Genomic DNA, 12,576 nt, shown 5'->3' with positions numbered 1-12,576 from the left:
TTCAATAAAAATAAAGGCTAAATCATGGCTGTGATAATAAAAGTCTTTGTTAAACCACTTTTTGTGTAAAGTTCATATGAAACACAAACATTTTAATCATCAAAACAGTGAAAATATCAAATGTGTCGCATAAATGAGTTTCCTTTCACTAAACAAGCAACAAAACTGTAGCTCTGTAACAAATTAATTTAGTAAAATGTATCAAAAATCACTCTTAGCGATATATATTGATAAAGCAGCCCATGATATCGATAGTGTGTCATCACATTAAACAATAAGATATATCAATATATTTAAATATTTTTGCACACCCCTAGTCCTTTGTGTCTTTTATTGCATTTTATAAAATTTTTATGTGATTTTATTCATGTGTTATATTTAAATTTTTAGCTTTATGCATTGTAATACTTTTTATTTATTGTATTTAATTTCTGATTTACTGTATTTTATCGTATTGTACGTGTCTGTGCAGCACTTTGGGAACTGTCAAAATAAATAAAGTGGATTGGATTGGATTCAATAATAAATAAATACATACATAAAACAGTAAATGAGATGGTGTGTCCAAACTTTTAGTGTATATAATATATCTGTATCTATTAGGGATGTAACAATAACCAAAATATCGTGATATTGTATCATCAGAACTCTCACAATAACATCGTGATCCATCACAATATAGTGAATTACAAAGTTTTTCACTTAAAAGTATTAAAAAAGAGGGAACTGCATAGGCCAATGATCATTTATTTACTTTACTACATAAAATCCTAAATATCGCAATAAATATCGCACCATGAGAAGCATATCGTGATAATATCGTACCGTGAGATTTGGATATCGTTACATCCCTAGTATCTATATATTGACGTTTCAGGCGAAGCAATAACATCACCATTTACCAGGAAAGTGACATGTTGCATCTTTAATTTCTAGTAACTGTCACACTTGAGAGTCTACTGTGTGATCTTCCAGCGGAGACAAAAGCCCGCGTGCCTTCAGGGTTTTGTGGAGTTCAAAAGTGAGTCAACACTGACCGCAGACTCAACGTTCACACAAACTACTGCGGTCACTGCTGACTCGGTCTCATGTACAGGATGTGTCATAGAGAGACTGACGAGGAGGAGGAAGAGAGGAGGAAGAGGAGGGGTAAACGGAGGAAAAGGAGAGAGAGAGAGGTGAGAAAGAGGTATAAGGAGGAGGGGGCAGGGTTAGTTTGCTCAATAATAGAAAAAATCATGATTGTGATGATTTGGCTCACACTCTGCGTCCTCTCTCTCACCTTCATCTTCTGTTACTGTTTTACACCGGCATCATTCAACACATCCTTCTCTATCTACTGCTCCCTCTATTACTTCACCACGCTCTCCATCAAAAACAGAAATAAACTCACCAAGGTCACACACACAGGATCTAAAATTAGCAGCTCGTTGCATCACCTTTATCTATAACAGAAATCACTATTTATTTAAAACAATGACTAAAGGAATGACACGCACATCAGTATCCCGGTCATTAGCCGTACACATGTGCTCTGAGAAACCAGGACACTCATATCCCTGTATTCATGATGAAATGGAGTATCCTGGTGTGAGATAGTATTTTGACCCCGGGGTGAACATATCGCTATAGTAAAGTGACGACGATTTTGACTCCCCTTACTTTTTTCTTTAGTATTTACTCATATGATCATTATTTCTCATGTAATTTACTTTTATTATATATTGCTACATATTCACTTTCTTTTAAGTTCTTTTAAGGTATAGGTGAGTTTCATTGTTGACAAAAGCGCGCGTTGCATGCTGGGAATTATTTTGGTCGGCGGCAAGAAACACTAATTCAACATGACGGACGGAGCGAGAAAGAACGTAAAGGGTATTGATCCCGGTTATTTATCCACTCTAACGGCAGAGGACCCAAGACCATTTGACCAGAAATTGGTCATAAGCATCGATGGCCAAATCACCCTTTTCAACCCCGACAGAGCCTGGACCAAACTGAATTTCTGGTCTGAATCGCCAACTACCTGGACAAATATTCACTTCGGCGATATCCACAATGACTTGGTGGAAACTCCTGGGCCATTCACAGCAGAAAAGATGAAAACCTCCAAGAGTCTCGATGTGTTGTTGAACTTGTTGGAGTCCACGGTTTGCTAGGATCTTCTACGTTTGCTCTGCGGATGTTTGAAAGCCATTTAATTTGCCGGTAGCGTTTTTTTCACTCAGAATACGAAAAAGACATTTTCCTTCTTCCGTGCTTCTATTTGTGCATCCAATAATGCAGCAGGAATTTACCATATCCGGGATAAATACGCGAGGTTACGCACTGTTTGACCGCTATCGTGTTTCTTGCCTCCGACCAAAATATTTCCCAGCATGCAACGCGGGCTTTTAATAACAATGACGTCAGCTGAAACTCGCCTATTTTAAGGAATGTTTTAATGGATAAAGACTTGGTATTTTGTGTAAATGTAACGTATTGTTAAAATTGCATATACATAGCAATCTTATCACTTTTTATATTGTATTTTACATTGTTATGGTTTTTAGTTTGCTATGTTCAGATAATCCACGTGTAATTTTAAGTGAAGTTATTGATTACAGAATCCATTTAACAAATCTTCTATCATCTATTTAACTTCTCAATTGATCAGTCATGTCTATTTTAAAAAGATTCCAAAATTATACATCACTTTTACCTAACTAATTAATAACTACTTAACTCATTTTCAGTAAAATATGTTTAAACAACTAAGTAATTTTTAACATTCAAAAGTTATAATTGACATAAAAAATGCACCTGAGTTCTTCAAAAAACACTTTTAAATATGTTAATATGTTTTAATTTGCAGATATAGTATTAATATTCAAAGTTTTTCTATAGAATTCAAGTTCTTTATTAATAAAATATAGATTTTCATAGGGGGGTCAATATTCTATAGGGGGGTCAACATACCATAATAGGATTCTGACCCCAGGGTCAGAATCCTATATGGTATGTTGACCCTGGGGTCACCTCAGCGAGGGGTCAAAATCCTATACCACACCGGATTCTCATAACCTTATGCCTCATGCCTTATTCGGGATACTGAAACCGGGACACTGCATATACAACGAGGTAAATACACTTGACAGCATTGTCTTTAAAAAGAACCTAAGAAGTTAAAGTACATAAGACGACAAAATGAACATCTTTGGCTGATACAGATTGTTCAGAATTCAGAGAAACCGATCGACAATAAACTCTGACAATATTATTGGAAATTCACTACAAACTCACCCACATCCCTTTTGTTTAAACCCAGAAGGGAACTGTGTAGTCACACTTGGTGCAGGTTTCTCTTTGTGGTATATATATATATAAAGCTTTGTCTGAATATTTTAGGCAGCAGATTGACCAAAACAAAATATCGCCGATAGCCGATAAGATAAAAAAGTCTCTCATTTTAAAGGCAAAGAAAATTAGTTGTATTTTCAACTACAATATTTTAGTAATTGAACAAAAAGTAGAAATCATAATTATATCTGATTAATTGTGCAGTCATAGGGTTTAGGTATGTTCATTCACAGAAAGTTTATATAAGCTGAGATTTTTTTATTACTTATTTTTCTATTTTAACTTCTATTTTGATGCTTTTGACTTACTTATTTCTACTTCTACTAATTTAGAATTTATTATTACATTTATATTTTTTGCTCTTTGTTATTAAAATATATTGTGATGTGTGAGCTACTGTGTCCAAATAATTTCCCTTGTGGATCAATAAAGTTGGTTTAAGTCTAAGTCTAAATTAAATGTTAACTTGATCCTGTTTAAATGTGTTATGTGACATCACCTTGTTTAATTTAATTTTTATATTTTTTTGTTTAAAGGGGCATTCCACAATATGAAATATAACTTTTCTATCTTGCGTATATTCAATTGCAGGTGTTTTACTGCACAATAATATCTTGAAAAAAATGCATTCTTAGTGTGAGCAGGCTGGTCTCTCCACAGATCTTACCTGTAACATAACCGCAGAGGCATCACCTGTTTGTCTTCACTGAGATAGACAAGTTTAATGACATATGTTACATAATGCACCTTAATTAATAGGAAAAATAGGACAAAATTATCCGCTCAATTTCATTTCTCTCCAGCGACTAGGTCAGGAATCGGAATACACTAGACGGTTTACAAGAACCCCGGAAGTGCGAGTCCGGGCATCAGCCAATCAATGAAGAGTCATATATTCAGTTTTGTCAATGATTCCCGAGATCGAGGATTTAAAGCCGGAACAAAGAGAATGTTTGGCGAATTTTATCAAGGGGAAAGACGTTATTGTCCTTCTTCCTACGGGATTTGGGAAAACCTTAATACACCAGTTAGCCCCGTTAGCGGCACATTAAATACATCACGACCAAATAGCAGGGATTGGTTAAATAAAAAAATAAAAAAAGTACCCATCTACCATTGAGCAAACAAATTCTAACCCTGTGAGGTCAGACGGTTTCCACGACATGAAACCGGCTGACAAATCAGGTTAGACATAATTAGGGGTGTGTAAAAATACTGAAATATTGATATATCTTATAATTTAATGTAATGATACAGTATCAATATCGTGGGCTGCTGTATCGATACATCGCCACGAGTATTTTCTTGTTATATTTTGTTAAATTATTTTGTTACAGCGCTACACTTTTGTTGCTTGTTAACGGAAGGAAACTCGTTTATGTGACACATTTGACATTTTCACTGTTTTGATGATGATCACAAAAAGTGGTTTAACAAAGACTTTTAGTATCACAGCCATCATTTAGCCTTTATTTTTTATTGAACCGTATTGAATTGATTTCAAATATATCATATAGAAACAAAAGTGCACTGCATCGAGGTATGTATCGTATCTGCAACTTCTTAATGACACCCAGCCCTAGACATTATACATTTAAACAGGGTCAGTATTGCATTTTTTGAGTTTTTAGTGGGGGCGAGGAGAGGAATAAGAAGACAAGATGTACCTGAAAGGAAGACGGGTAAAAAGAGGAGGGGGGTGTCACTGACGGGGCAACACTTCGAACGGCCACAGTTCACACTCAGCACTCAGCAACACAGCTCTGATCTTATACATCCTATACTACAACTATACTTTTTGCAGCTGATGTCATGAAGATTCCCTGGAGGTGTGACACTAACTGTGGGCATGCTCTGTCTGAAGCTTGTTAAAACCGTAATTTGAGCTTTATTTTAACACAATCTGACAAGAAAGCACTGACTTAGCTGGAACAGCAACAGATGTGCCGATCTGTGCTGTTAAACAAGTCTCAAATAACAATCATAAGCTTAGGTAAGTATTAGGCAACACTTTTTCAGTTTGTCACTTTCTACTTTTTGTTGAAAATCAAAAACAGGACCATGAATGTTCGTACTGATCACAGGCTTCTAAAAATGTGCTGTTTTAATCCATTTTGTATATTGTCTTGAGTTTTCAGACAATCTTAAAACTTTTTTGGGCTGCGCTTGCTCCATGGTGTGCTTTGTGTCACCGTGGAGACACACTAAACTCATCCTGGATCTTGGAAAACATGATTTGGGTGTGGGAAGTTTGTGCAAGAAAAATATGATTAATTTCCACTTAAATCCAGTTTATCCCAAGGAGTGCTCAGTAAGGAGAGGACGGAGCTGCTTTCCAAAGGGATAGGGCGGAGTTATTGCTGTGGTAATAACTAATGTGAATCCAAAATAAACAATAAAGGAGGGTTAACGTTTATTTTAACACAAATTATAACTAGACAATATTGAAAAACACTAAATACTACTCATTATTTGGATGAATATAGGGCTTTTAATTCATTTGCACTCAAACAGATCACAGCCCAGTGAGTGAAGTGTCTTGCTGTAAGACACAATGGCAACACGCACCGGTCTGGAAGGATTAAACGAAGCATTTATAACAGTATTTTCTTCCCTGGGGCACCTGGGGGTACTTACTGAGGGTACTTGAAATGGCTTTAGACATTAAAAGAAGGTGAAATTGAATAGTATAAATGTCATTTGTACATTTAACCTTGTATATATTTAATGTTTTGGGGAATTTTGGATGTTTATATAATAAAAACAAGAAAATATAACAGTAATAGCTGATAATTTACAAGTTATCTGCCTAGCACTCGATAGGGATGCACTGATCCAGCTTTTATTTGTTTTATTCTATTCCAGCTTTAAGTATCTGCCAATACCCTATAAAAAAAAGTATACCATAGTAAAGACTGAGAATATGATTGATATAATTTAAGCACAAACAGTGTATAGTAAAAAAAATATCCAAATGTTTTTCATCTTATCACAACAATTTCTAAATCAAAATCAGCTGAACCGATATTTTTGCATCCCTTAGACTTAGACAAATTCACAAGGGAAATTATTTGGACACAGTAGCTCAAACATCACAATATATTATATTAAAAAAAAGAGTAAAAGATATGGTAATACATTTTAAATAAGTAGAATTTGTATTAAAACATCTCAGCTATATACACGAGGTCATAAGGAAGACACTGTACTCAAGACAAAAAGGTTCTGAATCACTTATTTATAAAAACATAATGTACATTAAGTGCTAGGTTGAAATGTATTTAAATGTGCAATTTTCTACATTTTCCTAAATCTTGCCTTTGTCCTGACATTTGAACAGTGAAACAGACAAGAGTCACAGGACTAAAGACTTCTTAATGATATTAACTTCAAACAGCAACAATAAAAAACAGCACTAATCACATTCAAATCTACGAGCATGAAAGTCCTGCTTTATTCACTTAACTACAACCTTTAGATGATTTAAGCTTTTGTACTATAATATGTACCAGTGTTGTCACGATAATACAATTTCAAACTCAAACTTTCAAATTTCAGTACTAAGGAATAGACTCGATGCTCAATACCGATGGAAATAAGATGGAAAATCCCCCTGGCTGGAAGGTCCCCAAGCTGGAAAGTCCCCCTGAATTGTACCCTTCATGAAACTAAGTTACTTAATCTATATACATATAAATATATTTTAAAAAAATAAAAAAACATTATATATTGTATTATTTACACATGCAAGTTACAATATATCTCAACACATTTTTTCATACATACAAACAAAACATGCAAAAATGTGTGGTCTCAAACACACACAAATAGAGTAAATACAGTGTGTCAAATTACGCCTCAGAATAGTCCACCAGTAAGGCACAGTGCCTCAGTTCGGGAAGATCGGTAAAATGACATAAACAAGGCCCGACATTTGGTCTCACTACATTTACATTTCATTTTATTATAACACAGAATGCTGATTTTCTAACTCAATACATCACATACTGTCCCAGCCACAGCAGTTGCCCATGTGCCGCCCAAGAGAAGGGGGCGCCCAGAGGCAGGATGGGACATTTGAGCTGGGAGTTTTGATCCAGGGAGATGTTCGAGCTGGTATTTACTTTCTTTTATATTCTCATGTGGTCTCAGTGATTCAGGTAGGTTCCACGGGCGTATACTAGTCTATGTGCTCTTCTTATACTTGCTTTTCTGCTAGTAAGACATTGAGGAAAGGTTAATTTCTGTCCTCTGAATTAGGACTGGGCGATATGGATCAAAAAATATATCTCGATATATTTTGCTATATCTCGATATACGATATATATCTCGATATAAGTTCAAGAAAAAATAACCCCCTAAAACTGAAAACTGCAAAAACAAATCTGCCAAATTCCACAAGGTTCTTTTTTTTTAATTGAAGTGTAAGAGGTCGGCAGTTCATATAGGAACATTTAAGATTACAAAAAACTCAAATTACATAAATAATAATTTAACTGTAAAATAAAAGAAATAATACGGTGGTAGTGACGAGTGAAGGAGACACGAGCGAACAAAATCAGGGAAGCGGCAGCGCGAAGGCGACGAGAGAGAAGGTAAACAAGCGAAGCGGCGAAATCAAAATTGAATATAAGCATTATGTCGATATATACGATATGTCAGAATTCATATCGAGTTTAAAAACTATCTCGATATACTTAAAATATCGATATATCGCCCACCCCTACTCTGAATGTGACTTTTTTTAGTATCGAAACCTGCTCAAATGAATATATAGTTTAGATTCTAGTTTTAGTATTGGTTAGTATCTGATTTTCGATACTTTTGACAACCCTAAAATGTAATAAAGGTGTTGACTAAGTTACTGTTGCAACCAATACAAGCACTATGATCTCACAGTGAGTAGCAGCTAATTGAGTAATATAAGTGACATATGATAGGGCTATATTTTTGATCTTTGCTACCAGTCAGCTGACAATTTCGCAGTAACATTTATGACGCAATAACTATTTATGATTATGTCACGGTTGTTATGTCATCAACATTCCTATATCAGCTCTGAGTGGTATTGCAATGTCTATTTATTTAGCTACTGAACTACTGAGTAATTGTTTTGTCATGTATTTGTAAAGCCTGTAGCTATAGTTTGCACTGTGGTAGATCATTGATTATTATTAACTCTTGCCCTATTGTACATTTTTGTCTTTTGTAAAATATCCCATTATTCACTACCACCTATTCACTTAATGGTATGGAAACGTCTACGCTTTAAAAGGTGCACTATGTAACTTTTTGGTTAGGGGTCCGTCACCTGCTTGTTTCACTGCTTGAAATGTTCCACAGTATGACATTAAACAGCTCTACCTTATATTTATTGAATTACAGGTGATTTTGTATAGCCTGATTCATTCATCTGACCTCGCAGAGTTAGAATTCGTTTGCTCAACAGTAGCCGGGTACTTTTTAAAATTTAACCAATCGCTGCTATTTGGTCGTGACGTTTGTAATGCGCCAAATCCCGTAGAAAGAAGAACAATAACCTCTTTCCCCTTGATAAAATTCAGCAAATATTTTCTTTGTTCCGGCTTTAAATCCTCGATCTCGGGAATCGTTCGCCAACACAGAATGTCTATCTTCATTTACATCCATCTCGACCGCTTTGTTTAATGTTGTGCTGTTCCACAAAAGGGACCCAGACAGACGCTTGAGTTTGACGTCATGGCTTCACAGCTCTTCGCTGATTGGCCGGTGCGCGGTCTACAACTTCTGGGGTTCTTGTAAACCATCTAGTGTATTTTGATTCCTGACCTAGTCACTAGAGAGAAATGAAATTGAGCAAAGGAACTAGGTAGTGCCAGCCTTGTGTAGCTCAAAAATACCTTGAAAACAGGCCTTGTGACCTGTAACTTGGTCTGGTTCGATCTTCATAAAGACAGAAAGTTTAATGCCATACTGTGAAACATTCCAGACAAAGCAATAACATCTCCATGGGGAAAAGCGTTTGATGGACCTTCCACTAGAAAAGTCACACAATGCAGCTTTAACTCTTAAGACCCACTTTAACTCTCTGGCTTTTAACACCACGAGTTGTGTGGTTTTCTGTGTCTTTTATTTATTTTATTTATTGTTAATGTATTTTATTGGCTTTATTTATTTATTTATTGCTATTCTATGATTTAGCTTTTATTTTATTTTACTGTTTTTATTATTTTAAGACTAGTATGTTTAAACCTGAGCATTTATTTTATTTATCATTGTTGTTATTGTTATGTATTTTGGAAACTGCACTTTGGAAACTGTTTGTGAAATGTGCTATAGAAAATAATATAAAGTGGATTGGATTGGAACTCTTGCCCTATTGTATATTATTATCTTTTATATCTTTTGTAAAATAGCCAATTACTTACTATACTCGTGTAACTGGGCTCACTATCTAAACTTTAAGCAAAGGACTGCTTAAAAAGTGCATTTGTGAACTTAATGACTAAATATATACAGTATACAGTATCTTTTTTAAAACAATCAACTAGAAAATACGGTTGCTTTCATTCAAAAGTAAAGTTGGCATAGCCTTTATCTTCTAACAGGCACAGCAGGTAAGGTTTTCCTGTCTATTTGCATGCATAAACATTCAAATACAGAGTGCATATCAGAGTTGCTCCCTGCCGAGTCTGTGGGTCATGTGACAAAAGCAACAACCTACCTGTGGTCGGCCAGACTAATGTGGCCCTCCGACACATCAAATGGCACAATCAACCAGTTCTGCTTTACATATTTAAAGGTACAATGCGCAACTTTGCTCGTGGAGGGTCCGTCACCTACTGAACTCTCAAAATTAATCTATTTAGAACAGCGTTTAATGTCTAACCTGCTTTTAAATGATGTTATATTTTCTCTCATTACCTTTGTTTAGGTCTTTCTTAAATTGTAGTCTTCGTACAGCGTCTTTGAGTGTTTAGAAAAGCGGTATATAAATAAAATACTATTATTACTTTCACTGGAATGTTCCATGGTATGACTTTAAACATTTCCATATAGCATTTAATCATTATGGGTGTTTATGTTGCTCAAAAATACAATAGTTTCTTCTGTGAACAGGGGCGACTCGCCACAGATCTGAACAGTAATTTAGTGTAGTGCTGTAACCTGCTCGTCTCCCTCGTGATATACAAGTTTTATCTATACCAGGGGTGAGCAAACTACGGCCCGGGGGCCATATGCGGCCCTTTAATCTTTTTAATCCGGCCTGCCAAACTTGAATAATAATAATAATATAATAATTTTCAGTGTTTTAAAAGTAATTTAAATAAATAGTAAATACCCTGGGACTTGAAAGACAGATATTTTATTGTAATACTTTGTAATGATTTCAGATTATGGGATATTTCAATAACATGGGATATTTTTTTCTCTTATGAGGTGGATTACCAAAAAACTCCATCCATCTGCTCCTGGTCCGGTCCTTCCATCAAATTTTAGAACCCTTTGTGGCCCATGAGTCAAAAAGTTTGCCCACCCCTGAACTATACTGTGGAACATTCTAGACAAAGAACTAACATTTCCATGGAGACATCAGGTGGCAGACCCTCCACTAGAAATGTTACGTGGTGCACCTTCAGCCAACCCACTATAACACTCTATGACAAAAGCCCACCCGTATGTCACCATGGAGATATTATTCCTATCAGGGCTGCTCCATTACGGAAAAAATCATTATCACGATTATTTTGGTCAATACTGAAATCACGATTATTCAAACTAAACAAATTATTTTTTGTTACATGATGCATTTATTCATAATTTCTCTCTTAAAAAACACTTTGTTATTGATCATTTATGTAAAACTTTCAAATTTAAAATAAATATAGGCTACAAATATGTTCCCTAGAGCAGTTTTACGATGTATAAAACATAAAATGAATCAGTGAAAAATCCCTCAGTCGTCCAGGTAGAATCCATGGCAAAGGAAAAATTCAATTCAGTTTGTTTGGTCGAATACTTTTTACAGCTCATCCAAGCTGCTTCTTCAGTTCTGAACTGAACTGCCATAAAATGAAATGAAAATATACTTTGAACATGAAATAAGGCATAGAAAATCATTAAATAAAAATAAATAAATAAAATAAAAAAAATAAAATGCACTTATTTATATAAAAAATATTCCAAAATAAACATTGTTAAGCTTAATCGATTATATGAGTCTGTAGATCGTTTGACACACAAATCAAAATTGAGATCAAAATTCAATTAATTGCACAGCCTTACATTCCTATATGTGAAATGTTCCTTATCATAGCATTAAACTTATTTATCTAACTGTTTTGATTGATTAAAAACATACCAAAACGTGCATTTTTTCTGTGAGTGGCGTCGCCTATCCACAGATCTGACCAGTAACTTGACCTGGTGGTGGCATCTCCTGTTTGTCTCAATGGATATACGTTTAATGCAATGCTGTGGAACATTCTAGATAAAGAAATAACATCTCCATGGAGACAAACAGGTGATAGACCCTAGAATAAAGTGACATTGTGCATCTTTAATTTATCAAACTACACGCAATTCAATCTTGGACGTAGTTTTGGCAAGTCAAGACAAGTCCACGTCGCTTTACGCAAATTTTAGATGAGTCACAGCAAAATTTAAAGCAAAAACAGGGAGAAATGTGTGCGTAAAAATAAACATAAACCGATTTTTACGACATTGACAGTGCGTAAGTTGGCACGCGAAGTATTTTCCCAACTTTTTCAGCGTAAAACAAACTTACGGAAGTGTCAGAACAAGAAAACTCACCTGTGCAGTCCGAAAAAGTGCACGATTCCCCGGCTACAGAGTAGGACAGCCGCCTGCTCCCTCTGCCCCGGGTCTCACTGCGCTCCGAGCCCGACCAGGAGCCATAGTCCCCGGTCTCCCCGTTCAGTGACCCCGCTGCCAACAAGCGCTCCGTCTCCATCCAAAACAACCCCCAAATTTAGTCTCGCCTCTCCAATCTGCGTCCAGCCAAGTTAGGAAAAGTTGAGCTGAGTGACACTACCGGTCAGCTGACGACTCTGGACCAATTCATAAACATTGGAAACAGCGCAACAAGATTTTTTAGCGCTGGTTTTAGGAAGTAGTGCGCGCTCCTCCTCCGCCAGTCCTGTCCCGCGGAGGAGTCACTTTACAGAGAAGTGCACTTAAAAAACAAGCTCCGCCCTACACCACTCTGTCACAGTGTGAAGTGTGAAGCGAAGTGAA

The 12,576-nt window shown here is 35.8% G+C and overlaps 1 protein-coding gene across 1 annotated transcript in view; it reads right to left on the bottom strand.

Moving 5' to 3' along the window:
* tpcn2 (two pore segment channel 2) overlaps nucleotides 1–12,475 on the bottom strand; it is a 52,823-nt gene extending 40,348 nt beyond the window's left edge. The window contains 1 exon segment of the mRNA XM_055154446.1: nucleotides 12,133–12,475. Coding sequence (XP_055010421.1) covers nucleotides 12,133–12,292 — 160 coding nt within the window. The 5' untranslated portion in view covers nucleotides 12,293–12,475.
* Between the last annotated feature and the right edge of the window lie 101 nt (nucleotides 12,476–12,576).

Source organism: Boleophthalmus pectinirostris, unplaced genomic scaffold (genome assembly GCF_026225935.1).
Source record: "Boleophthalmus pectinirostris isolate CB_2022bp ecotype Guang Dong unplaced genomic scaffold, ASM2622593v1 HiC_scaffold_19, whole genome shotgun sequence".
NCBI lineage: Eukaryota > Metazoa > Chordata > Actinopteri > Gobiiformes > Gobiidae > Boleophthalmus > Boleophthalmus pectinirostris.
This window is presented reverse-complemented; position numbering and strand designations above follow the sequence as displayed.